Source organism: Paramacrobiotus metropolitanus, unplaced genomic scaffold (assembly GCF_019649055.1).
Source record: "Paramacrobiotus metropolitanus isolate TYO unplaced genomic scaffold, Prichtersi_v1.0 Parri_scaffold0000005, whole genome shotgun sequence".
NCBI classification, from domain to species: Eukaryota; Metazoa; Tardigrada; class Eutardigrada; order Parachela; family Macrobiotidae; genus Paramacrobiotus; species Paramacrobiotus metropolitanus.
The window spans coordinates 2258744-2286697 of record NW_026570225.1 but is presented as its reverse complement, the minus strand read 5'-3'; the positions used below and the strand labels follow the sequence as shown (position 1 = coordinate 2286697).

The following is a 27954-nucleotide window of genomic DNA, read 5'->3' as shown; positions in this document are numbered from 1 at the left end:
CTTTAGCTCTGCAAGCATGCCTGAGTGGTTGGATTAATTCTAAGATACGCCTCTAGCCTATTGGCGAATAAAATTTGCGAAATATGTGAGAGATACATGGGGATTTGCGTACAATTTATTCAGAATCTGACGAGAACCGCCCGCTGCTCGGGTCTTGCGCTCTTGTTTGTTTATCGATGTGGTGATAACTGATAACTGCACAGGCCCATGGAGCGAGTTAAATGGCCTTCTGGGCAGTTGAGTTAGCTTTGGAATCAGAGCCGTATTGGCAAAGCGATAGCGCGATTGTTTCTCGCATTTCCAAATGATTGCGCCTTTGAAAACAGGTGTAGAGATTCCGATATCACGGCGATACATCGCCGTCGCAAGTGGACTTGTTCATGTAGCTGTTATTATAATAGCCCCAATAGGTTTATGGATGGATAAATTGCATATTTTCGGATGACTGTATGATGCGGAATTGGTACATTCCTCTATGATTTAAACTGAGAAAACATGAACTTTCGAGTGTTGGGCCAGCGTCGTTACACCGGTTTTACTGGCATTCCTACAACCATTTTTATGGAGTGTATTTGATCTCGTCAATAATCGCTAAGAAGCACCAAATCCACATTTTGCTTCCAGTTTGTCCATTTTATTATAATAGGAAATGTCAGAAGATAAAGTTCGTGTGGCGGTGCGTGTTCGGCCACTGAACAGCCGGGGTGAGTGAACATTCATAAAACGCGCACAGAACAGTTTTTTATCACGAAAAGGTCTTAAAAAACCCCATTAAAAGTGTGATTGATTTCGGGTGACAGGGTGGCAAGTTTCGTATAATTATGACACGAAAAACAGTTACTGTAGTTTGTAATTTCTGACACAATAGAAGTTGACCTTCGATTCGATAGCTAATTGTTTAATTTGTAACTTTTCATTGGTTCATTTCATTTGTTCATTTGTTTTTTAACAAGTTACATAAGTGCAATGTTTTATTTTGAAATTTTTATCAAAGTAATTTTGTTACCTCTATCTTGTGTAATTTTCGTTGTCAGAATTATCCTTTCAAGATTGTTTTGTGTACTTAATGAAATGGTCTTCCCAGCTGTATGAAATTACCGGTGTTGTTAATAAAAACAAATGTTTAACATGTTGACTATGCATGAATTTACTCGGCGGTGTCGGATGTGGTCTCTCATGAATAGGTTGTTTAGTTTTGGAAAAACGATATTGTTGTTCACTCAATATGCGCACGCCACTTGAATTGTTGATTAATCATTCAAACGCCGTGCTTTCCAAAAAAGCCACCATTCCCAATTAGGTGCAAAGTTCGCATAGAAATTGTTTATTACTCATGTTCTCCAGTCTCGGTTTAAAGCGAACCAACGATGCAATTAACAGTTACACCCTAACCAATACCAAATACGTTTTCATAGTAAAGCAAAAGAAAAAGAAATCAAACAAAATCAAAATACCCTTTACTTTTTCAGACTTCGAGGCTTTAACCAAAATAAACTTTTTCCAACTCTTCTACAACTGCATGGTTAAAATTTATTAAATGAATGGAATGAATTGTGAAATATCATAGTGTATTCTGTTGATTTGATGATCTGTAAAGAATGGGATTATTTTTATTATCAAACAGTTATACGTAAAAAACACTACTTTATAACTGAACTATGCGTCTCGTCGACGATACCGGTTATGAACTTATGCCGCGGTATCAGGTGCTTATCGTTCCGTTCCAGTGCTCCCGTAATTATACTTTACGCTCATCAGTGCACATCCACTTTTCTGCAAAACTCTAAATACTTACGCTACTTACATATTCCACGATAATTTATTTTGATAGAAATTGCCTTATCTTCAAAATGCGTCGTGGAGATGCGCAATGACCAGACCATTTTGCACGACCCTCGCTATTCTATCCAGACTTCCGGTGGACAGGATCACAAGTAAGTGGCCGGCCAATATTTGTTAAGGATGCATATAGATAGCGTTTTGACCTTATTAAACACCCATTGGGATAGCGGTAAACAAACGGTATTGTCGGGCAGTCTGCACCTTTTCCTCCAATTTAGTGGACAAAAATTGCAGTGGTTTGGATTGCATATTTCCCCAATATATTTGACAGTTTTAATGTTTTGGTAACGTCGTTGTGCTGTTGTGCACTTGTGCTAGTCTTTTAGCCATTTACGATTCAAATATGGAATAAATTTGAATAACGTATACGCTTTGGCGTTATGTTTATGGTTTCATAACGTAAGATTTTCTGGGATGATAGATGGCAGAGTACATAATTTGAAGTTTTTCTTACATGTTTTTTGATTGACATTATGTTCTGCAAGCTTGTTTTTTTCTGTTTTGCCTTGTAAGCGAATTTCAGTAGGCTTGGCAGATTGTAGGTACTTATTTGTAGTATAGAGTTTATATCAAAATTTGTATAGAAATGTTTTGAATGACAGTGGACACTGGTTATGGATTTACAAATGTCTGGACTAGCCTGAAGTAACGAGAGTCACGTATCTGTTTCTTGAATATTCAAAGGGTGACAATTACCCTACTCTCGGCTTGTTTACTAATTCTTGACTTGCGTATTTTAGGATTAGAATTATTAATATGATGTAATTAAGTCTTTGAGGCTTTATGGGCGTTCTTCCACGTTTTGGTGTGAAGTCAAATTTAAATTTATATTTTACCGGTGGCAGATATGGTATTTTCAATAAAAGCTGGTGTTAATAAGTGGGTAAGATAGCAAGAGGCCTTGACCAGCGCTCGTAAAAAAATCAGTCAGTGGTCACGCTACCGTACCGGTTGATTTGCCGTCAGACAATACAGTCTCAGCTAGTTGACTGCTGAGATCAGATTCTGGCTTCTGATATTAAAAACCTGCTGCTTTTACCCGTAGGCATTGTATGACTACTTGTAGATAGAATGCTTAATTCGAGCAAAGAGCGTTATGGTCGAGATTGTTAATGTGTTGTCGGTGGCAGATGCCATTGGACTGCATCATCCTGATTAGTGATGATCGATCTAACGCAGAATTCTAATTTCCGTCTAATCTTTGTCGATCGGGCTATCAGCTCATGACTGTACAATTATCGACAAGTCAAGCGACACCGGACATTCTTACATTGCAAAAAATTGCAGAGGTTACTCATTGCTGTATTATGGCCGAAAAGAATTATTTTGCAGTTATCTTAAAACGTTTTCTTACGTATTTCCCGCTTTTATGGAGGTTTCTGTATTTGAAAATTGAAAAAGTTTTAATATTATTAGCCATTCACATAATTTCAGCAGTTAGAGTGTAAAAATGAATTTTTTTAAAAAAAGGTTTCTTATTCCTTAATCCTTATGTAGGCACTAGGCTGGCCTTTTACAGACTCGTAGGGATAATGTGGATGCTGCGTGGCGCGTGCACGTATGGTGTGTCGAAACGACATACGGTGATTATTTGTCAGTGGTTATGTAAATATGGATTATTGTTAGCACGACAAAAAGCGATTGGATGTGATCTTAACGGGCTGCACATATGTAACGGAGAACCGGCACTTGTTTAATTATTGTAATATTGATTTTATGCCTGGTACTGACTACATACTCTATTTGATACAAATTACTGTAGTACAGTGATTTTGTTGCTCTAGCCTCTCGTCGCCTGTTGCGATGCCGGGATTGTTACATGTGTGCTCACGGTTGGCTCAGTGGGGAATCCCGTGCTAGGATAATATCCGTCAATTTGTTGATGACTTTATTGTTTCCTGCGTCTGTTTCATTCCAGAAAGTTTTTGGCTACCCTTTCTGTTGTTGTACTCTGCTATGTACAATACACTACTGGCTGCATGGCCTGTTCGGTCGCGTTCTTTGATAGAAGTATATGTACAATAGTCTGTATCGATGGATAACGTTCCTTGTCTCTGTTGTTTGGGGAGGCCGAATGTTTCGTACGCTTTGTGAGGATATTAAATTTAGAGCTAATTTTGTCGAATTTTCGTTAGAAGGTGCTTTGTCTGCGTGATCCACGTGTTTAATTTACACAAATGCTCTTCGTTTCGTAAAAATCATAGGTAGTTTATTGTGGACTGAAAAGCCTTTGCCGCGATTTTGTATCATTTCCTTTAAAAATATGTGCCTGTCTGACCATGGTGAAACTTTTATTTATTCTATGTTGGTCGGTTTGCATTTCGTAAATGGAATTGTAAAAACGAATGCATTTAATTTCTTACCTAACTGGTATCATCTTTTCAGTCAAACATCCTGGTTCCCCTCCACGCGTGTTTAAGCAGGGGAAATTTACTGTAGCTCTTTCATTTTTTAAAACTACATACACACTGAAAGAGCTTCTACTTAGATGTGAAAAGTTGCAGACTTGTCGATGGAAGGCTGTATCTGGCACGTTTGGTGGGGGTTTGTGAGTTTTTTGCTCTATTTAATATGAATTTGCGATCGGTTGTAATCAGCTTGTGGCGGTACAGGAGATGACAGGGATCAGTATCTCCGGGAGTGAACACTGGCCAAGCTTCTAGTTAATCCAGCTTTAATTGCACCGGGAAATGCGCAGGCTGGGATGCAGTTTGCCGCAGGGCTACATGGACAACGAGATACGCTAGATACGATGTAACAGCCACTTGGAAAGGGCTTCTGTGCTGGCCACTTGCTCAACCGACTCCCACCGTGCCTTCCAGTTCGCTTCCGTGCATCCAGCATAATGCTGACAACGAGTTTGGAATTGGTGGATGCTTTAACGTGCCGCTATACCTTCAGTCGTTGCTTTGCTTTTTTTGTTAAAATAAGAAATATCAAAAATTGATGCCGGAAACGGCAACAGTAAATGGGTTTGGTCGGTGGGAATTGTTTAAGCGGTTCAATCACAGCTTTGATACTTGGTATAGAAGTGTAGCTAACTGGGAGTGCGCCCATCAAATCAATATTTCGTCCACTAGAAAAATGGAGTGCACGGATAAGTCTAGCACTTTTATCTTAGCGAAATATCGATACACAAATAATATTCATGGGAAGGGAGAGACATGATGGTCCAAGTGCGTCCACTTAGGCAACTTCTCGAAAGCGAGGATATCGCTCTCCTAGCGGGAATGACTGGCTGTGTTTAAAAAAACCGCATCTCCGCGATACGCATACATACTGTATATTGTTCAATTCGTGTAATAATCGCGGAAGAGAACGGCAGACCTTCCCGGTAGTTATTCCGCGTGCGTGTCCAACCCTTTGGATAATGTAATACTGCGGGCATCAATCTTCCATTATTAGTTCCAGTCGGTATCTATCGAAGCAGAATGTTCACAACTTGGTGCTATGAAAAAGTGGCTAGGAAATTATTTTTGACACCGGCTGTCGAAGTTTATTTCGCGCTGTTTTTAGTGACTGCTGCTGGCTGATCCGTAGCGGCGTACAAGCTTTGGTTTGCCCCCGTACCGCTGCTTATCCTTGTAAAAAAGGATTTAAGCATACATTACCTGGCATGCCCGGACTAGCTGTGCACATTTCGTAGTGATCGAAGCCTGTAGTGCCGCGAGGTGTAATCGAACCAAAATGTAATGTAGGGTAATTTTTTGCGGTTAAATTACGCTGAATGGGTTTAATCAAGCATGCATAAGTTTCCGCACACGAAAACGGTCAGCTTCGCACTCATATTTTGTAAAGATTTCGTGCGTTAAATGGAGCGTAATAACAAATTCGTATGGAGTTGCATTTCAGTACTATTATTTCCAGTTGGGTTACTGACTGTTTTAGCTTTTAGCTATAAGGAGTAATTTACCTGCATACCGTAGCTGCACACGACGAGGCACTTTAATGTAGAGAAATTTTCTTGTTAAAATTTACTTAATTCAAATCGGCTGAAGCTTATTTTATATTTATGATCCCGATGTGGAAACTCATTGTGAGAAATCTTTGCATATTTTATGTAAAACAATTTGTCTGGCTACATGGCGGTGCAAACTTATTGCACAGGTGGCTTTATGTATGAATGGAATAGGACACAAGAGTACCCGTGCGTCATTTTGGTACGGAAATGAGTGCATTGCATGTTTTTTACTTTTCAAGTTATTGTCCCATTAAGAAGCCGGCAAAGCATTAATTTTATAAAATTGTGAACGAATTGATCGCATGGGCTATATGCTATTTATTATAAGAGTGCAAGTGGAGCATGAAAACCGTCGAAGAGTTCACTTCACAATTGCACGACTGGAAACTTTTTGGCTGTACGAATAGGTATCAGATGCATGACTTGAAGATGTTGGTGAATATGTGATCGTTCGTTACCATAATATGCAGTATCGCGACTCAATACAGCCGGAATAACATTAGATTCAAACTGGAAATTGAGCTGCACTTTTCGGTATCGGGTTACCGGTTAGAAAATCCGCTGTTTTCTCTATTCAACCGTATGGACAACTGACTGAGGTTAAACTGGTATTTATCTGTCCAAGACAGAGACGGAATTCCCAATTTCGTGTGGGAGCAAATACCGCGATCTGGTTTAATGGCTGCTGTCCGTCTTGGATATCTGAATAAGTAGCGTTGGCCATCGCGGGATAGTTTTGTTTGGTTTGGTTACATTTGCCTTCATGCAAACATGCTTCATCGCCTTTTGGAGTTTTATCTCTTTTTTCCAGCTTGAGCGCTGCTGATTTGCTAAATACTTGCAGAGTAGCAAATAGTCTCAGACGTGGAAGCATTCATTCGGCTACAAATGAAGATAAATCACTTCACAATTTTCTTTAGACTTTCCATAGATTTGTTCTGGGTCAGTAATTTTAGTTGGTAGGACCTGCATATGTACGGAATCAAAGAAATCGCTGTTAATTTTATTTTTAAGCGAATGGTTGCATTATAACAACAGTACAGGAATATCAACTTTACTATTATTGTCTGTCCTTATGGTAAAGAGCTGCAATCAATTCACAAAGATCGTTCTGTAATTGTGTTTGCCACTTAACGCTGAAGTTTTCCTTTGAAAAAACGTTTGGCATGTTATGGTAATTTTGAGCCTTCGCGCATTTTTTGTGTTTGTGGGTTGACAGTTTTTTTGAATTTTTTCCCATCCACTTAAATTAAGTAACAGTTTGAAACTTTATGTTTGGAGTATCAGCGTAAGTTTTTCTGCTGTGGATTTTGCTTTAGATTAAGATAGCAGTTCTTTTCAGTAGCGGAGAATGATAAATGCCTGTGGATAAATTCTGTCGTAGTCTGTTTATGTTGAAACTGATTTGTATTGAGAAGCCCGCTCGTAGGATGGCGAATGATGGGATCGGAAGGAAAGCGATGCTGGCGCATAACATAATAATAACAGTACATTCTCTGCATGTCTTGCCCCCTGTGTGGCAGGCACTGACGCCGACGGGATTTATGAAATGTGTGACACTGTACTTTGAGCATTTTTGACCGTGACTGGCCAAACGGGAAACTAGTTAGCGGAAACTGGAAATGATCAAATAATTCCTGATGCGCTGCGATGACAGCCGCACCAGACAGACGTCAGCAGCATCTGAAAGACCCACATTAACATACGTATAAGTACAATAGTGCGCCTACGGTCTACACTCTACACAATACAGTATGTATATGACCGCATATGACACCCTGCTATTATGAAGCGATTAATCGTTGCTACCACATGCCTGTTACTCGTTAACTGAAAACTGTGATAAAGTTTCAAAAAAGTTGCTGACAATGAGATATGTTGGATGGAATGTGTGGCCTTTAAATTAAACAACAACACAAGTGAACTGTGAACACGTTCCCGTTTTGTTTGTAATTATGAGTTTTAGTGCCATAATAAATTGTTTATTAGTACTATCAGATTTCGTGATTCAGTTTATTGTATAAAATGATTCGTAAACATTTCTTTTGGAAAAATCGTCGGAAAGTCCAGATTGAAACATGCAGTAGATTCAGGTTGACATCTACTTGAATTAAACTCACGTTAAGATATTACTAGTTGGGAAATGGAACTAATAAATTTTTTTAGGATGCGTCAACGTTGGCATTGATTTCTGGTAGTATCTGTAATGCTAAGTGCTCTTGAAGTCGGACAGAAAAAACTCTGGACAGCTGCTGCTGTAAAGGGGCTACGCACTTTAATTAAGTCAGCAGCAATCTGTGACGAAGTGCGTTGGCTACTTGTTCGTCTGCTACTGGGGTGGGCTGCTGTCGTAGCGAGTAGCGACTAGCGAGTGCCGGTTATTTTGCTTAAGAATTTGCTATCACTGAATTGGAAAGGAAAAGATATTGAGGATGAAATTGAATTAGTTCTATGGTTACTTGGAGCGATCGAAACGGCGATGTTTGGTATAGCTGTGACGCTCGACGCTACACTTGCGTTATGGACCAGGATAGGGATGCGCAGTATGCTCTGCACTCCCCTGGGAGTGTGCCGCATATGTTCCATCATGTTCGCCCCCTTCGACGATGTGCTGAACAACTGATTGTATGGGCATTTTGCTGGGATAACACGTTGGCTAACATAGTACTTAAGGTTGAATAAATCTTGTTCCATTGGATGGAATGGGGTAAATATTAAATTTTTAAATGAAACGAGTAATATCCACTGGAGAACATGTTGTAAAAATGCATGAATTTGCCAAAATCATTACCGCAGAGAGCAGTGACCACTTAATTCCTAAGTGCACTACAGAACATCAGATTTCCGTTTAACAGAATATGTAAAGAGTTTTGAAAGAAGTCGGGTGACCTTTGCTGTCATTGCGTATTGTGCCGATAACGAGTATGTACAGTTGAGTTCTTTCGTACTTCTAGCGCACAAACTGTGTTTTTTTGCGAGATGCTAGTAGCAAATTAACGCGGGTGACCTACATGACTGCATAGGTAAAAGAACTTAAATAAGTTGACGAAGTTCGTAAGGTACTACTGAAAAAGTAAGCGTCCATGATTGGGTGCCTGTTTTAAGCAAAAAAAGTGAGCACTGAAACATCTGCACACAGTGCTGTCGGTTGAAAGCTGTAAAAAAGCGGTTGAAAAACCCTTATGCAAATGTTTGCTTTTATTCAAAAGAGTCTTAGCAAGAAAAGCAGTTTGGCAGAGGCATGTTAGTGCAAAATAAATGTTAGGTTAGGAAAATAAGGTGATGTATCGTTCAAGCTATTATGCAGTATTGAATTGAGCGGACGTTTTTTCCCAATATAAATTATCAAACAGATCGATGCAATAGGGACTTTTCCTTCGTTTTCCGGGTTACACATCCCTTGCTTTGAGGAGGAGGCAGAAAATATCAAGGACAGGAAAGTGCGTATGCTGTTCATGAGAAATTAAATGGCATCATCAGCTTGGTAAAAGATTTTCTTTCCAGTGATCGACTACCCGGAAACGAAAGCGTAATGGTTGAGATGAATAAATAGTGGTTTTTCAGCGAACGAAACGTCCATGCAGTTGTACAGACACTTTACTGTGGTAAAATACTATGGCCATTCTTTTATGCTGTTTTGCTGTGTTCCAAGTACATTTCCTGAAAATATACATTTTTTATTTTACTGGGATTATTGCCATTATGTTTTCGTGATGGTACTCACAAATCAAAATGAAACCAACAAATGGGTGTACACAATTGCAGAGGGCAGATGTGAACGCATATTACTGTATGTCGGGGAATTTGCAACATTAGTTTTTGAAATGTGTACAATACAACACACTTTTCCTTGTTCGATTGCAGCGCCTGTAGTATGGCATCGAAAGGCCGTGACAATCTCCATAAATTCAAAGAAAACATCATGATTCTGTTTGTTCGCCGCATTTACAGTTTTCTTGTGCAAATTTCAGTAATTTTCGTCCACCTTTCGCGATAGACTGTGATCCGTTCAGCCTCCCTGATGGATGTTGAATAACCTGTGTTTCTCGAAACTCGCTTGTAGTTTACATTGCAAATTACTCCTAATTTTTCATAGATAGTCGTTTCGTGCCGGCACTAATCGTTGACGGCGTAGTAGATAAAAAATAGATGTTTCTATTATGCAAAGCTGACTGTGTAACAATCGCACGCCATGCTGACACGCATCTCCACCGACACAATTCCCCTGAGAGGCGTACCGGAAACGCGTCCGGGAGGAGCGTGCGGGAGCGTTCTCGTTGTTTTTTATGGTCATATTCACCCCCGCCAAACAATAAGAAATTAATGGTAGCTTTAAGGTCGACATGATTATCTGTGCGGAGCGAATCAGCAAGTTTCAGTGAGAACTCCGAAGAAGAAACAAACCCCGTTTCGCCCAGGAGGGGGGCCTCTTTGTAAATTTATGGAGCGCAAAGCGGAACTGAAGAGTTATAATTTGAGTGCGAGCATGAATCATTCAGCGGACACATGATTGCATTTTAATCGATTTGATGCGCCTGTGCCGCTGGAGCGGGGGCGTTGGAGAAAAGGGAGCTGGTGCAGCATACACACATATGACACTCACTCGCTCATAAAATATGCAAGGTCACATGTGGGACGCGTCCACTTACGCCGGCGGGAGATACTTCCGTTGTAATTGTATTGCAGATTGAGTTAGACCATTGCTCGATGACCGGCAGTTTGATTGAAATGCGTTTCGACATAGCTTTATGGGAATGGCCCATATCATAAAGAAAAAGATGAAAAATGGCTTTATACTGAACAAATACTACGGAGATTGGTGATAGATGATTATAAGTGTAGACGGTACTGTTAGTTGCATCGTCGTAATGGGTTGGATAATGAAATTTGATGGATCGTAACAAAATATTTAATATATCCATTCTGTGAGACCATCTCCGTAAATAGCCGATTACCGTTGGTCAGTGGCGGCTGTTTTTGTGAGCGTGGGCGAATTTTAATGGTCGCTTTAGAAGCATTCACGCATTCGTCTGATGCACTTGACCTCTCCTGTTTATTAGGGATTTGAATCTATCTTGTTTGTTTTATGGTTTAGGCATTAGTGTGTATTCACAGTTAATCTGGAGCCTTGATTTCTTCAACATTTATAAGTCTGCAGCCTGCAAAATAAACACTGTGTGATTAAATTGAAACCAGATCATCGCAGCTGCACGCAGCGTGAATTCTCATTTTCATGCTCTTCTTACCATAGTTTGGTACCAATACTGTTGGTATAATATAAAAATAACGTCAGTAGAACCGACAATAAATCTAGAATAAAGGATGCATAGTACACTAATATTATATTCCATGCTGTTGTGACTGGAAAATAATTGCACTTGGTTCTTTAGATAAAAATGTTTAGTAAACGTAGATGCGTTCTTGCAGGAAGCATCAGAAACCATTCACCTTTGATCACTGTTTTTGGTCATGCCGTCACGACGATCCCCATTATGCGGGTAAGAGAAAAATTGGCGCTGTAATTTTTTGCGTGTTTTCGTAATTCACCGTTCTGGGTGCATACACGTAATTGGATTTCAACGCTACAGATCAGGACGATGTGTACAGTGCTGTGGGAAGCAGTGTTCTGGAGAATGCCTTTCAAGGATACAACGCCTGCATCTTCGCGTATGGACAAACCGGTATGTGTAACAATTGATTTAGGGAAGAAGAGAATGGTCAGGGCTGTCGTTTTAAATTCGGCTTCGTGAATATTTGTAGGTTCCGGGAAGTCTTACACGATGATGGGCTCACTGGAACAGCCGGGTATAATCCCGCGGTTATGTAGTGATTTATTTCTGCGAGTGGAGGATGATGTCAGGAAGAATGTACTGTACAAAGTGGAAGTATCGTACATCGAAATCTACAACGAGAAGGTCTACGACCTGCTTAGTCCGAGAGGGTAAAATAACATTAGGATTTGGGTGGATGCAAAGATCTACTTCATATTACCTTGACCACATGCAGGATTTATTGTCCTCATGCATTGTAATACTCATCTAGTACGACTTTTGTAGAACCAAACAGAGTTTGCGTGTAAGGGAACACAACATTTTGGGCCCTTACGTGGACGGCTTGACTATAGCAGCGGTTGAATCGTTTGAGGTTGGTAAATTAATTATTTTTGCTGGGCGTGGGTCTCGGAATTTTTGCATCACGCAGTGTGTATTATGGTTATTAATGCCACGTGGACGAAGCGGTTGGAAATGGTTAACAGTAGAATTATTATCGCTAGAAATGCCGATTAATGGTATTCTAAAAGTGCAATAGATAAACTAATGTAATTTGTGGTAGTTCCATATGATTAACCCTTACCTGTGAATTGTGAAGCGTAATGCTTTTGTGACTAGTCACCTGTTATGGCACAATCATCACTGAGAGTTTTGAAACGAATGTATTTGTAATTGCGGCTTGAAAAATATGGAAACATCTGCTTTGTGTTGCCAGTAGATTTTTCGATTACTAGTACTTATTTACTAGGTCAGCGCTTTTATAGTGTGCACTGCAGCATTGCAGTATGGACTGCGGGGGTTTTGATACGTAAATCTGCTTTTTTAGGATATCGATGTTTTGATGGCAGAAGGGAACAAGGCGCGAACGGTTGCAGCCACGAACATGAACAGCGAAAGCAGCCGTTCACACGCGGTTTTCACAATTGTACTGACGCAGGTCATGGAGGATGTGGCATCTGGTGTAAGAATAGTTCTTTTCCGAAGGATCCGTTTATTCCAGTACTGCCGCGAAATAAAACTATTTCAGACGAACTGGAAGGATTATTTCATTCATTTCGAAATGTTTAATTTATCTGTTCTCGTTACTTATTTTTAATTTGTTCAAACTTAACTTAAGAAGGTATGCTTTTAGGAAACATTTTTAGCAGGTTGAGAAATTTTTAAAACTGGAAACGGCATCTTATGAAAACTATTTTTAAAATATACTGTAATTAAAAACTTATTTTCGACAAAAAGGTTTTTTTGTCTGCGTCTTTCAGAACGTGGAGTATGTGTTGCTGGTTTGCAGCTTATCGTAAAGCGTAAAGAAATTAAAAATTACGTACTGGAGAATAAATTATCATGTTTTTAATCGTGTACGACGTTATGCGATTAAAGACTTTACCTGATTGTAGGTTCGCGGGGAGAAAAGTTAGTCGTATTAGTTTGGTGGATCTGGCCGGAAGCGAAAGAGCTTCGAAAACGGGCGCAGAAGGCGAACGTCTTAAGGAAGGAAGCAACATTAACAAGTTGGTTCATATCAAAATAATAGAAAAGGATTATGAACGATTTGTTCTTCTGTATCTGTTCTGCAACATTATTTTTATTGTTCAAATTTGAACTTTAACTGGATATTGCAGGTCATTGTCAACACTTGGTTTGGTTATTTCTGCGTTGGCCGATCAGTCCAGCAACAGAGGAAAAAATGCGTTTATTCCTTACCGTGATTCCGTGCTGACATGGCTGCTAAAGGTACTGAATTCTAGCGCAGAAACTTCGGGAATATTTTTGTTTTGTTATCTGGCTTTTCTGTACAATCATTTTTTTGGTACGCAAAATAGGAAGTTTGATAAAAATGTGGCGAAAATTGGGGTAATAAAATTGGGGTAGCAAAGTATTGAAGTGTAGATTCTGAGAAGTGAAGTGAAGCTGAGTTTTGCTGATTGCGATTAGCTCCACAGAATGAACATAATTTTAATTAGGTTTTTTGAGAATTGTGTATTGAAAGGATACAAATGGATCCTTAACTAGAAAAGCTCAGAAAACCGAGAATGGGAGACATTGTGCTGCGGTCGCAGTATTGCGTCTGTATGCGAAAAATATTCACGATTTTGCGAAAATAAGATTTTTAATTCAATGATCCAACATTGACGGATCTGTGCCTCTTGGATCATTATCGTTTTTGGCGCTTTCAGTACTCATGTTCTCTTACGATGGAACTTGTTAACGTATCTGAGCGACTCTCAGGCTTCTAGCTTTGCTTATTGTATGTGGCAAAACCGGAAAAGTGAGCATTTACGGGGAAAACGTATCTTGGTGCGTTCTCGAGGGAGTGTGTGTAGAGTGTATCGATAATATTGCTGCAGCATCGCTAATGTGATTTTCTGCGCATGGCAGCTTTTATTCTGAGGAATAATCTTTGACGACGGGGATCAATTTTACTCTCGGGAAATAATTCGGAATGGTGTAAAAATGAGGATTATTTTTCAGGGATTAATTCGCTGACTGCGATTTTCCTTTCAAACGGACGAAGTAATTAAATTTTTCAATAGTTTGTTCTGTACAGCTGCTGACCTGGGTAATAAAAAATGTAAATGACGTGAGCCAATTTGAAGTCACCGGTTAAAGGCGAACGAAAACTGAAACTGAATTTTTTATAACCAGGTTTAGGTGTAGCACGAGTGCACGAGTTTAGGTGTAGCACGAGATTTGTCTCCTTATAATTTTGGCCCTTGTAGGTCCCTTTCATAAACAAATATGCAGTTTGTCTTTTTACCAGAGTTTGAGGTGGTTGCGTATTAATTTATCAGTATTATTAAATTCAGTTAGTAATAATTTACCAATAAATATTACTGAATTATTACCTTGTACTAAATTTTAGTAGTAATTGCAAATTCTAGTACAACCAGTTTCATAATCATTCCAATTGCTACGTATGCATTGTAAGATTACGTACGTACAACTCGTTCGTATGTCAATGAAATTGAATCGTGAATACAATTTTTTTGTATGATACCCTAATGTGCTGCTGTGACCTTTAAACAACACTTTGAAACCAGTTTTTTGTAATGAATAATAACATTTGCATATTAATGAAAATATTTAAATTAAATTTAATGTAATACAATAGTGTGCGGTATTTATTTGTGGGTTTTGTTTTAGGATAACCTTGGTGGCAACAGTAGAACGGTGATGATTGCCACAATAAGTGCCGCTGCTGACGAGTATGAAGAGACGCTCTCGACACTGCGCTATGCTGATCGGACAAAACGCATTGTCAACCATGCAGTCATCAACGAAGATCCCAATGCGAAGATTATTCGGGAACTGCGGGAAGAAGTAGAGATGCTGCGAAAACAGTTGCTGCTGACTAAGGTGGGGATTTCTCGTGAATTCACCGGGGAAATTACGGTTTCGACTTTTGGATTGAAACAGTTGAAATTATTACCGGCTTGATTGCTACCAGTACCTCCCTGTAGCTTATGAGTCGAATTTCAAAATTAAAAGCAAAACTGTTTGCAAAATTTAACAAAAAAAAGAGAAGGCGAAAATTTGGTGACGGTTTACCGGTGTATATTTGCCGGAAAATGTGGAAGGCAGACGGCACCAAGCATTGTCCTACTCGTGGTCGAAACTCGAAAAATTTGCATGCAAATTTTGTTGCCAAAGAATTATTGATAAAGATGGTAACACGAAGCCGATAAGTGTGCCTGTGAGGATGTTCAGAACACTTTACATTCATTGGTGCGTGCCAATGCGACCTAATTCCATGAGCTAGTGATGTGTTGTTAATTCAGGGCAAAGAAATCGAGGAGCGCTACGCAGAATCCAAGTCAATTCTGGACAACATGAACAAACCATGGGAGGTCAAGCTGAAGGAAGCCGAGCAGCTACATGAGGTAAGTCAACCCGTGTGGTAGACGAAAAGGTCGTCAGAGATGCATCATTAATACTGCTTATGGGCGCTGAGAAAAATGAAACGGGATGATCAGCAACGGAACTTATGTAAGGGTCTTCTCTTGTTCAACCAGCTAATTATGAGATGTGGTGCTGACACTGGAAAGCGGTAGCGGATCATCTCGTTGCGTGCTGCGACTTGCGTAATCTGAAATTCAGCTTTTACCATGCATGTTCAACTGACGGGATTATCATTATTTATCATGTTTGCAATCTTTCTTCTTTCAGTAGTACAAGTACAACGTTTTCTAAGTTAGTGCTTGAAGTTTTGTGTTGTACAGAGCGACAATCATACTGAATTTTAACATTCAGTATCTTTAAATATAAAAATTTTAGGCTCAAATTGCCCGCATGTACTCTGTACGTACTTGTATCTATCCAGTTTGCAATTAAACTATATTTGTCTACCGATGATATCTCAAAACGTTTTCTTTCATTACTTGAGAAAATCAGGTCTGGGGTTAATTTTTGCGACTATTGGAGCTGTTCCCAAAAATAACGGCGTCTTGGAGAGATTCCGTCCTTATAGAAAGAGTTTTGACTAAGTATACATTTTTTGAAAAATCGATTGGTGTATTGAAGCGCTAAGTGACAAGCTGGCTATCTCTTCTCACTGATTAGCTGTGCTATTTTGATTTCGGGAAAATGTTTTACACTTTGTTGGATGATTTGTTAAAGAACCAATGACTTTTTTGACTGGATGATTATCGTCCCATTTCTGGCCATGCATCGTTGAGCGGGAAGGGGAGCGGAATGAAATTGTGTTAACATTGCTCTTCCTTGCTTGATTTTGTAACGTTCTTCGGGCACTTCATGCTTTAAATCTGAACCTCTGCAACCGCTTTACATGCGATATTTACTATAGTTCGGAAAACGTTACCTGCAAAATCGCCTTTTGACCACTAGCCATGAAATGTTTTCTGTAATTAATTAATAATTATTTTGGTAAGCCCACAACTTCACCAAAATAATTGGTTCAAAGCAGTATCCAGAATGCGGAAAGTTTGCTTATTTCCTTCTAATAAGTTTGCAAATTGTGATGTGGCAGTTGGTCAATAAAATTAATAAATTTTGTACAGTACAAAAATGGATCATATGGGTCTGTTGTCACATCATTTTGTGTCTGTTGTCAAATTGTGTACAATGACCAGTCATACATCTTTTGCCTTTCCACATTCTGCGACCGTCAGTTTTGCTCCTGTTTTTGTCATTGCTTTAAGCTTAAAAATAATCTGAGGTTTCGATTTCAAAAATGCCACGTAGAATTACGCTTATTATGAATATTTGATGGTCCTTGAATTACGGATGTTTTTGCCGGGAGGGCTGAGTTAGGATTTGTATGGCTATCGACGTCAGCGGAAGAACATTAAATGCGTGTATAAAAAAGCAATCAATTCTGATCTCTACCCAACCAAATCGCAGCGAATTCAATTTGATTGTCTTGCTCATTCATCTTATTTGTACATGTATCTATCCCGTTGATTCCCTTCCGATTTGTCGACTCATTCGGGTCGGTTTTCTTATTAAAGGACCGCAAGCACGCGCTGGAGCAGATGGGCATTTCAGTTCAGTCGTCTGGTATCAAAGTTGAACAGGGCCGCTATTATCTTGTCAACCTCAACGATGACCCGTCCCTTAATGAGAATTTGGTTTACTACCTCAAGGTAAGTGAAAGTGTCAACATTTGTCTTTATTTAGTTGTTTCGGCTTGTGTGAGAGTAATTTTTGATTAGTAATTTCGTCTACATGTTCAGCACAAAGTACAAGTATATGAAGAAGTCATGTGTCCGAACCTTACTACTAGTACTGCGGTAAATCTTGCATAAATGTTTTAAGAAAGTATGTTTATACATAGGTAAATGCGGTTCTCGCTAATAATTTTAATTACGTTAACTCGCTTTTGGTACTTACTTGTATAATATTGCAAGTGATTGTGTACGGTTTTATTTATAAATTGATCAGCTCCAGTTTGATCCTTTTAAACGGAATGCTATTTCGAGATGGATAGTCTGATTTTTGTTTTGTACAAATACGTACAGTCGTAAAAAATGGTAAGCCTGGGATGTGTCTGCTGTCTGGGTGGTTCGTGCCATAGTGAATTAAATCTTGTCCAAAACAAATTGTGGCCAAATCCTCTTGTAGATTTTTAAAATGTGTTGCACGTTTTCATAGGACGTGAATTCAGTTGGCCGACCGGAAGCGGACGAGCAGCCTGACATTCAGCTGAGTGGCATCGGCATCCGACCAAACCACGCCGTCCTCTTGATCGAAGCCCAGGAACTGCATGTGATCCCCATCGACGATGCCAAGTGCGTTATTAGTGCGTTGTCTCCCTAGCTGTGCTAAGGTCTTTGTATAATCCATTCGTGCTTCAGAACGTGTGTTAATGGAGTGGAGATTGCTTGCAAGACACGTTTGTATAATCGCGATCGTTTGATTTTCGGGAATAATCACTTCTTCCGTGTCAACTGTCCAAAAACCGAAAGTGAGCTTTTTTATCATATCCTGTTTTTCTTGTGTACAGTTTTACGAATGCTGTAGATTCGGGTTCGACACCGGAAGAACCGGTAAATTTCGAATCAGCACGGGAGGAACTGTTCCGTAACAAAATGAGCGATCCCGCCACCGCCTCACTGTTTCATGCTTTAGAGTCACAGTATCACGAGGAAAAACAGCGTAAGAAATGAGATCTTTGCTAGTGCATATTAGAATTTACATACGACTTTTTTATTTGCAGGTGCACTGTTGGCTCAGAGTCAAAAGTATGAGAAACAGCTGAGACAACAGGAACAATACCGGAGTAACCTTTCCATGGCCGGGACGCCGGTCAGTACTCCTGGAGTATACGGCTCATCCAGGGATCTTTTGTATCGGTCCAGTTGGAACTTCGCTGGCGCAACTACGCCTTCCTACCCCGGGACGCCGAGATACGAAGTGTGGAATCATGAGCGGTAACCGCATTTTATTGTGATTTCCGACCTTTTGCTTTTTTTTACACTGCCCTGCAGTTAAACGTTTGTGCAGATTTCATTTGACTTCCATAAGAACTGGATATTTTTAACTATTTTATTGACATGATTTGTGCATTTTTAGGGAAGAGTGGTTCAATAAGTGTTTAGCGCAGTTGAAATCCGAGGTGATTCGCGCCAATACATTTGTCCAAGAAGCACGCTACTTGGCAAAGGAACTGGGCAAAGAAACCGATTATCAAGTGACACTGCAGATTCCGGTCAGCAATCTGACACCCAATCGCAAAGTATGTGTTGCCTGATCAATCGCATTTCCCAACCCAGTCGTAAAGCACCATTTAACGGCCTGTTTTTTATTGGGACCATAGATCTATTCCAGCCTGAGTGAGGCAGCCATTGTCGTTAAACGCAAACACCAGCCAAATCAAATCTGGTCAGTGGAGAAGCTGCAGAATAAGCTGATCGACATGCGCGAGCTGTATAATTTATGGAAGGGACCGGAAATCCCCAGCGTAGGATATCCTGTAACTTGGCGTGATTGCTAGACAATGAAGGGAAATTGTGTTTGAGGGAAATGGTCTTTTTATGCAGGATGATCAACTGTTAACGGCCGTGGATGTTGATCCGTTTTATGAACATGAAGAAAATCACAATCTGATTGGAGTGGCGAATGTCTTCATGACAGTGTTGTTTCACAATGTGACCTTGGACTGCCATGTTCCCATCATTTCACAGCAGGGAGAGGTATAAAAACTGAACTTGACTTGAACGATCATACATTGACAGAAAACATACAGTTCACAAAGTGAGAACAACTTCTTTTTCAAGGTTCATGAGTCATTTATTATTTTTTGGTGTATATCTTTAGTGTATTTTGGTGAAAACAGCGGTGCGAAAAGATGTTAACTGCAAACGCAATATAATTGTATCTGCAGCAAGTGTTTCCCGAATAGAAAGAAACTAAACAGAACGATAGGGAAATTTTTAAAATGCGCTTGGCAGTAATTCACCTCCTTTGGACGCAGATTGTGGGGCGGCTGCATGTACAAATCTCTCGCGTCGGTGGCGATCTGAGTATGGAAGACCGCGAGGGCGATGCCGGTGAGGAAACTGATGAGGATGAGGAGGAGAGTGAAAATGAGGACTGGGACGAAGACGATGAATCGGAGGCCGAATCCGATGAGCGACGGTGCTACCGTCGTAATGAAGTGGTCTGCCGAGTATGAAACAGCTGTTTTTGCCACAGTTTGCCGTTGTACGGTGTCACCAATTGACTATTTAACTCTGAATTAGATCTCCATAATCGAAGCTACAGGACTGCCGCCGACGTTCGCCAACTTTGTCTTCTGTCAGTATGTCTTCTGGGGTGAACGCGATCCGGTAATGGTACCTACACTTAGCATCCGTCGACAACAAACGAAAGCTAAAGAAGGCGCCCGACTTCTGTTTAACTTTACCTATGTATGCCACTCCTGTCAACAGTTTTCTTTGGAGTATGGTGCAAACTAACTGAATGTTGCATTTTTATCAGGACCACACCGTTTCTATGAACGAAGACTTCCTTGATTTCTGTCAGGATGGCTCGTTGTCTATCCAGGTATGGGGACATAAGCAGTCAGGGAATGATTCCGAGTGGGAAGTCAACAAACTTGATTTCAAGACAAAGAGCATTGCCGATCAGTAAGTGTTTATTGTTGAAGCAGCAGACTCTAGATTTAGTGCGATTAAAATGAACTAGTAGACCCCGCGCAAACTGCGCGGAATAAATCGGCGATAAAATGCTATTTAAGAAAACCACAAACCCGACTACAAATTTAGATTTATTGAGTGGAACGTATAACAATAATAATATACTGTAGTTTCACTGCCGGGTACGCATAGTACATATTTGCCAAAATATATCTATTTGGTTGATTACTGTAAACTATTCTTTTAATTTTGCCCATAGTTCACTGACAGATTAGTAACAGTTAGCCGGTATCCAGTTTACTAATTAAAAAAAGTTTTGAAAAAACATTGTCCCGTCCCGCTGACTTAAGTAATAACCTTAAATGAAACCCGAAAATTAGAAATTTTCCAGAAACATGCCCTTTTTATTTGCAGTTATAAACCAAACTTTTCAAGCTTTTCCCAAACCAATCAGCAGCAAATGCCGGTCGGTTGCCCAGAACTACAAATAAGAAACACCTCAATAATTACTGGAATTTTCATAGCCGTATTACTTCTGCTGGTTAAGATACCATTCGGAGCTTCGTTAAATTTTAGTCTGTCCGTTGTGACCGATACAATAATGATCCAGTGATACGACGGCGGACGGTACGACCACCTATGTAACCCTTTTGACCACTTACAAAGATAAATCAGAAAGCGGATATGTTTGGCTTTTTGAATCTTCTGTATTTTAGATTTTTCAAAACTGAATATGCGTTTTAAATTTTCATAAAACCGTTTCTTCTACGTTCCTTTGAGTTTTCTTTCGGAAAAATATCTTAACCTCCCCTCCCGTGCGAAGTGCGGACGCCTTCCTCCGGGCGGTGTTCAGACTCAAATCCGTGCGTCCGGACTATGAGTTAGGACTCGTTGTTTTGCTTAAACAGTCCACAACATTTCCAGTCGAACACCAAAATTTCCAAAAATCGACTTTCAGTCTCTCACAAAATAATGTTTATTGGCAAGTTTCACATGAGCTAGTACAATATTCCCAAAGCCAACCGCCCCGTGGAAGCAGTTTCAATACAACCCGTTGCGGACGGGAACTACAATACTTGATACTTGGAGTTGCTCCCATCACTTCCCAAGAGATTTCGCGTGTTCAGTCTTTAAGAAGTATTGCTTTCAAAGCCTACGTTTTTTAAAAATTAACCCTTAGTAAAAATCTTATGAACTAAAGGCGGTCGGATAACTTGGACGCCAAAATGCCACCAAGTGTACAACAGATGGATGCGTTTCCTATACTGTTCGTGACAGTGGTGGAGTGGGCGGGTTTGCAGTGGTGGGTTCTCCACTCTTTCCGTAGACTTTGTATGTTCTGTTCTTTTAAGATTTTCTCTGAAATTTTACATACTTTCAAAAAACTGACTGGTTTCTGCAAATCTGCAAACTCGCCGCTATTAAATGACATATAGACATCCAAGATTGGTTCAATGGCTCGCTCACAAAAGGGAGACAGAATGGAATTCGCTAAGGCTTAGAGAATTAATATACAGGATTGATCGTAATAAAACGCACTAAAATTTTAAGCCGTTTCCACATTTTGCGTCATGTTCGGCAAGATTATCATTCTCTCCAAGTTGCAAATGTTTTAATAAACGGACTTTTATTTTCTTCAGCTGGAGTGAAGTTAGTCGCAAACTAGACATGTTGGTGGAAATCCGTGAACTAAACGATCAGGGCGTGTACTCTCCCGTGGATGTGGATACCGGAGACAGCCGGAAAGTACTGACGGGTGGCGTGTACCAGCTGCGTCAAGGGCAGCAGCGCCATGTTCACATAAAGGTCACACCGGCGCTCAAGGGCGGTTTTCTGCCGGTGGATGTCTTCTCCATTGTCAGCGCTTCCATTGGTAACGTGGAGGAGCGGGATCTGCGGCAACAGAAAGGATTAGATTCCTATCAGGAAGACGACTTACGAACGCTTCGCAGTAAATGGGAAGTGGCGCTGCAGAAACGCCGGCAGCATTTGACCGAAGAGTTGGAGAAGTTAGCAGATAAGCGAGGTATGCTGAACATTTAAACAGTGACGGGCTTTTTTATTTGCTGATAATTTTAGTACTCTGTAATTTAGCCAAATCCGAAAGCGATGTCGAAAGGGAAAAGAATCTGCACGATCAGTTTCTGACTTACACTCAGGAACTAAGCTCCATGCATGTTCCATCGCCGGATAGCGGTATACCGGGAGCGACGGCTCAAGGGTAAGTTTGCGATATGGCTGGATTTTGCCTTACTAAATCGTAATTAGTTGCCGCTTGTATTTTGATTAATAAATTTTGTTATCTGGACTTAAGCCCAGGGATTGAGGGAATGGAAATGCATTTTCCTGTTTTGTACATGGATCTCCATCCGGACGATGTTCGAGCTTTCGCACCATTGAACGATGAGTTTTTAGTGGTGGGAGCATTTACGAAATTGCCAAGGGAAAACAGTGACACGATGTTAGAAATGCATCTCGTAAAGGGCGACAGCGCTCGGGTAGGGTCTCCAGTGCAAAGATTTTTCCATTTCGGCACCTCTGCCAAAGGCGCGCAACTGGCTGATTGTCTCGATGCTGTGATTTGCAGGCTGAAGCGACATTTTCTTGGGATTCTTCCCGCCACGATTCTCCGGCACTTAATTGTCAAACCCCACCGTTTAACTGCATCTACCTGATTGTGCGAGCGGTATTACGCCTCACCCATCCTGCCCCTCTCGATCTAGTGCTTCGCAAACGCATCTGTGTCCGCATCGTCAAGAAGCGCACTTCGGTGATGTGGTTCGCCAAATCCGTGCTAAACGCCATCGCATCCGGTGGGAAAATGTTAACATTCACTGGCGTGACGTATCATATCGTGTCCAGTTTACCAAAGGTAGGTTATAAACTTATACCATACTGTTAGTCTACTGCTTACGATGGTAGTGAATACTAGTGACACTTTGTTACATTAGGCATCCGAGGAATCGGAAAACCGTGAACAACTAGCGCTTCTGGCAGCTGCGGCCGATCCCGGAAGCGGTACAATTGAGGGAGAGTCGTATATTGATCTTTACCTGCGAAATGTGCTTAGTGTGGAGATGCTATTGAAGCGAGAGCGTGATCGGCAGGAGCTCAAGATTAAAGAACTCTTGCAGAGAATGGGTAAACCGCTGAGGAAAACCGCCAGCGTACCCACTAGCATCGGCGGCCATGTAAGTTCAGAGTGTTCATTGCCGACGCAAGAGTTCCCAAAATTGTTTATGTTACGTAGAGTTCAAGCAGTGAATTCTTTGCTCTATAACACGGCGGGCAGATTGGCAGTATGTATTACGTTTATTGCTGTGAGGAAGATTAGGTGACTACAGTACTTATGAAAGACATGGTTACGTATAATATTATGCAGTATTTGAGTTTTCAGTAGCAGTACGTCGAATGTATCGACCCTGTCATAATTATTATTTTACCTGCCCGCTTAGTTCTCACGCTCCCATGACGTCATATCCAGTATCAGAGAGCTACGGCCGTCGTTGGATGCCAGCATATCGGATATAACCGACGGACAGTCGGAAGTAAAAGAACGCAAAACTTTCCGAGGTGGGAGATTAAGTTGTTTGTGTGGTTTTGATGGTGCGTCTGAACTTGCTAAATTGTGACAGGGCGTCCAACATTCCTTAATATACGACCGGTGGTGGGCAGTCTATGTATGTGTGACCTTTACTTTCTTGAGCGTTGTGTCTATGGAGATTTCTTCGTTTGTCTTGAAAGTTTGTTTTGCAAATCACTATTTCGTAATCTAGCACCAACTTCACCCCATGAAATCTACACTCCAACTCCTTCGAAATTCGCTTCAAAAATGATGCCGCTGGTGGAAGAGCAGCAGAATGAAGACATTCCGGAACGTGAATGCTTAATGTCGCCCATTCGGACCATTCCTGAGAAGCTCTTTGACAGCAATCACAGCCTACATTCGCATACTTCGCTGGAAATAGATGGCGGGAACAATTCCTCACATGACTCACCGCTGATCAAGAGCACGATGCAGAACAGTTCAAGTTTAAGCGGTATCTCTAGCGGCGTGGGCTCCCAGACCAATACGCAGTCGTCGGTGTCGGACGATGGAAGCATCCGCAGTTCCAACGTATCCCCAGACATCGATTCGGGATATCGCGAGCCAGCAGACACAATGGTGAAGAGTGATTTTGTGGAGGGAAAGGTAGAGGAATCGGAAGAAATTCAGGGGGAAAAAGAAAACGGGGCGCCGGAAGAAAGTCTGGAAGAAGCGGTTAAGGATGATTCTGTTGAGCAAGATGACGGAGAGAGAATGGATGTGGAGGCATCCTTGCCGCATTATACCGCTGAGATGGAAACATCCAAAGGTAGGCAAAGCAGTTCTTATATATACCCAGATATTGTTTCTTATGTCCAACTTCCGTGTAGTTTATGCATCCCAGCACACCTGTACAAGTACAGGTGTCGTGTCTTGTGCGATAGTGATCGAGTAATTTATAGACGTGTAGGCGTTCAATTTATACCGTACATCTACAGTACATAGGTGTATATTTTGTTATACTAACGGCCACTGGCCAGTTGTATATTTTTATATTGGTAAAATATGTTGTTGTGGAAAATGTTACATCTTTTTTTATTCCAGAATCGCTAAATGAGCCCTCGCTAATTTCGTCAGATACGGATTGGATAATTGTGGGAAAGAAAGTTACGCTGGTCCGGGGTAACCACTTGGGCGTAGTTCGATTCATTGGACCAACGAGTTTAGGCGATGGGCAATGGATCGGCGTGGCTCTTGACGGAGCTCATGGTAATCACTAATTACTCACATTTAAGTTGCAAGTCAGAATATCATTCGACGATGTGCAAATTATACTGCGATTTTAGGTAAAAACGACGGGAGTTTGGAAGGAAAGCGATATTTCACTTGTTCACCCAAGCACGGCGTCTTTGTTCGTCCTGCCCACATCATTCCCTTTCATCCAAAAATCACTACCCCTAGCCGCAGTCTCCCGCCTTCACAGCCTCCGTCAGCTTCTAACCGGAAAGCCCCCATGAAACCGGTACAGAATGGAACGCCTAAAACGCCTACATCCAGTAAAAACCCTCCCGCCAGCCGCACGCAGAAAAATCAGACGTCGAACAGTGCCAAAGTCCCTAATGGTCGTCGCAAAAATGCTGCTAAAGAGTGACCCTGTTTACAGTATACTGTATCCTTGCGCCCTTTTTGATTCAACTGAGATGTGATATGATCCTAGTTTCTGGTCAGACACTCGATACCTGAGTCGCGGCTGCTTTTCTTTTTTTACGGTTACACAGAATTTTTATTTATGTCTTCCTTTAATTTTGATTTTATGGAGTTGGTGTTTGTATTCCTGTTTGCGTTTCCTGGTTTGTGACGTACAGACTACAGATAATGGTTTCGCACTGTTGACGTGCTAGTATTGCCTCACAATCCCAAAGCAAAGTTCCAAAGAAACTTTCATAATTATGCGTCTTGTCGGCTTCAGTCCTAGAACTGCAAATTTCAGCACAGAACAGCTTCGATTGTTGTGTAGAAATTAATAGAGCGAAAATATTTTTGCAGCCTGAAAACATATAGAGTCGGAAATGCCGACTAGTGACTACTGCTTATCTCACGAATCACGATACTGACGATGAATTCCACATTGAGGCAGCTCAAAACTAACAATAGGCTGTAACAGCTAATTACAGTAAAACAACTGTATCATTATCAACCATTTAATTAATTTACGCAACAATTTCTCAACACGCTGCTCATAGAGAAGTAAGTATACAAGAGCTAACCAGTAACCGATTTGCAAAAGACGACATCTATACAAAATTATTACGACAATTCGCAAATAAATAAAACTAATAAATAAAGAAAATCATACCCATATTTGTTTACTGTTTTGCATTAAATATAAATGTTTGGAAAAATTGAACAGAAAGACCTTCACAGCCTACTTCACCAGACTAGCGTTTTGTCGCTAGTCTGACGAATCTGTTGATCCAGCATTTTGCTGAATAAGAACTGCCCTAAATTCGCTAACCAAGAAAGTTCAAACTAAAAAGTAAAACGAATCCCTCACAGATCGTCTCTTCCTTTTGGGTGTAAGCTTCATCCTGCTCGAGATGCTCTGCGTAAGCCTAACCACGAACAGTCGAACACTCAAATCAAAATGCGTTTTTTCATTTTGCATACGGAAGCATGGATCCGAAGAAGGTAGCTTCACGAACTAACTAATATGTCAAAAGCGAGGTGTATTTTCATAAATTGTACCTTACTATACTACAATGCCGCTACTGCTACGCAAACGAAGTCGAGCAACCAGTAATCAAGATGAATTTTTTTTTAACTTTATGCAGAATTTATCGAACCGACCAGTAAAGAAAAACAGCAATTAAAAAACCATTTGATGGGGATACTGCTTATTTTTCAACTGGAACAACGACGATAAATAATCCCGCAGCAATTTACCATCTTTCTCGGCTTTAATGGCGGAAAGCACTTGGTTATCCACATCCACCTGGTCTTTGACACGCTGCTCCGACGGCTTGTAGGCCTCGGCCTTCTGATCGAAGATGCCAGCATCTTTCGGCGCTTTGGCCTTCACTCGCCGAAAGTAATTATCGTTGAGGTTTTCCGCCAGTTTCACCTTCTCAATGTTGACACGGGTGCGTGTGGCGATGACGTAGCGCTGATTGACACGCCGCAGCGGAACACCGTTGATCTTCCAGGGTCCGGTGATGAGGAGCAGTCCGCTCTGCAGCTGTTTCAGGCACACAACGTGCTTACCTTTATGGCGACCCGCCAGCAGGATCAGCACACTTCCCGGCTGGATGGATTTGCGTAGCTTTTTGCTGTGGCCGGTGATGCGTTCGCGGGTGTCAATGCGGTGGGATTTGCGCTGATTACGCTTACCCCGACGGTCTTCGGTGGGGTAGAAGCGCGGTGCTTTGCGGCTGAGGACCTTGCGTTTGCCTCCGTTCTTGTCGCCGCCGATGGTCTTCTCCACGGTGTTGGCCTGACGCGGCGCGGCCTCCTTGGGCTTCTGGCCGGCCTTCTTCTTCTTCCAGATACCGCGCTTCTTGTACATGGCTGATTTCGAGAAGCGCATAATACCCGCGGAGAGCTGGAAATTGCGGGGCTTCTGCGTTTTCTTCTCCTTAGTCGCTGGCATGGTGTCGTCTGAAACGCATCGCACTGTGTTATGCTGAAGTATTTGATACGGTATGAACTGCTCTTACCTTTTCAGAAAAGATATAAAAGTATTTAAATATCCCAAGTCAGATTTGGTTTCGATGGAACCAGATCAGAACTAAAGAACCCAACAAACGCAGGAACTTCTTTTTCCTGTATTAAGTATTTTCACTTTGCAGCCTAAGTTTCTGGTTCTCCGGTTTAGCACATGGCAGAGCGACGGAACATACCGCTCTGCGCGCAACAGCATACTGGTGCTAAATATACTGGCATTTGAGCTCGTGCGCAGTAATTAGTATCTGATGGTTTTATATACGTTACTATACGGTATCTAGCAATCGCATTCAATCCGCTTCGATCCTCTTCCAAATTTTTAAAAATGGCTTTAAAAATTTTTGCCATCTCAGGCATAATAGAATAAATCTTACAACAATATGAATAAGCGTGTCACATTCGGGAATCTGTAAACCGAGAAACCGGGTATTATCAAAGGTGAATACCAATCGACCTGTAACCGGCATTACAGTACTAGTCTGCTACCAATACCATACAATACAAGTTCCATGCTTTTTGCGCACCATAATACGCACTGCC

The 27954-nt window shown here is 41.0% G+C and overlaps 2 protein-coding genes across 4 annotated transcripts; one reads left to right on the top strand and one right to left on the bottom strand.

Moving 5' to 3' along the window:
• The first annotated feature begins 216 nt into the window (after window positions 1–216).
• Window positions 217–25627, top strand: LOC129580822 (kinesin-like protein KIF13A). 3 transcript variants are annotated; one of them, XM_055471512.1, is made up of 32 exons: window positions 217–704; window positions 1832–1934; window positions 11231–11301; window positions 11392–11484; window positions 11564–11744; window positions 11860–11947; window positions 12401–12544; window positions 12952–13082; window positions 13194–13305; window positions 14716–14928; window positions 15351–15452; window positions 17040–17174; window positions 17683–17819; window positions 17886–17995; window positions 18052–18186; window positions 18248–18461; window positions 18604–18766; window positions 18848–19003; window positions 19071–19223; window positions 19505–19699; window positions 19773–19940; window positions 20011–20159; window positions 21809–22194; window positions 22263–22389; window positions 22483–22666; window positions 22756–23040; window positions 23120–23359; window positions 23624–23741; window positions 23804–23848; window positions 23945–24523; window positions 24799–24963; window positions 25041–25627. In XM_055471512.1, exons 1-32 carry the CDS (start codon window positions 650–652, stop codon window positions 25343–25345), a joined length of 5442 nt encoding a protein of 1813 aa, XP_055327487.1. In that variant the 5' UTR covers window positions 217–649; the 3' UTR covers window positions 25346–25627. The 3 variants fall into 3 exon arrangements, with proteins under 3 accessions (XP_055327487.1, XP_055327484.1, XP_055327486.1); XM_055471509.1 differs by lacking the exons at window positions 217–704; window positions 1832–1934; window positions 11231–11301; window positions 11392–11484; window positions 11564–11744 and having other exon boundaries at window positions 12401–12535; window positions 12969–13082; XM_055471511.1 differs by lacking the exons at window positions 217–704; window positions 1832–1934; window positions 11231–11301; ... (1 more) ...; window positions 11564–11744; window positions 23804–23848 and having other exon boundaries at window positions 12401–12535; window positions 12969–13082.
• Window positions 25628–26491: 864 nt separating this feature from the next.
• Window positions 26492–27572, bottom strand: LOC129581498 (60S ribosomal protein L6-like). The gene is made up of 2 exons (XM_055472621.1): window positions 27408–27572; window positions 26492–27348 (listed from the first exon to the last, which is right to left on the bottom strand). Exon 2 carries the CDS (start codon window positions 27338–27340, stop codon window positions 26561–26563), a length of 780 nt encoding a protein of 259 aa, XP_055328596.1. The 5' UTR covers window positions 27341–27348; window positions 27408–27572; the 3' UTR covers window positions 26492–26560.
• Window positions 27573–27954: the final 382 nt, after the last annotated feature.

Coding starts and splice junctions, on each gene's coding strand:
- LOC129580822 (XM_055471512.1), top strand. CDS start 650: ATGTCAGAAGATAAAGTTCGTGTGGCGGTGCGTGTTCGGCCACTGAAC. Junction 18,767..18,847: donor ATCTGACACCCAATCGCAAA/GTATGTGTTGCC, acceptor TTGGGACCATAG/ATCTATTCCAGCCTGAGTGA. Junction 22,195..22,262: donor GAAGTTAGCAGATAAGCGAG/GTATGCTGAACA, acceptor TCTGTAATTTAG/CCAAATCCGAAAGCGATGTC.
- LOC129581498 (XM_055472621.1), bottom strand. CDS start 27,340: ATGCCAGCGACTAAGGAGAAGAAAACGCAGAAGCCCCGCAATTTCCAG.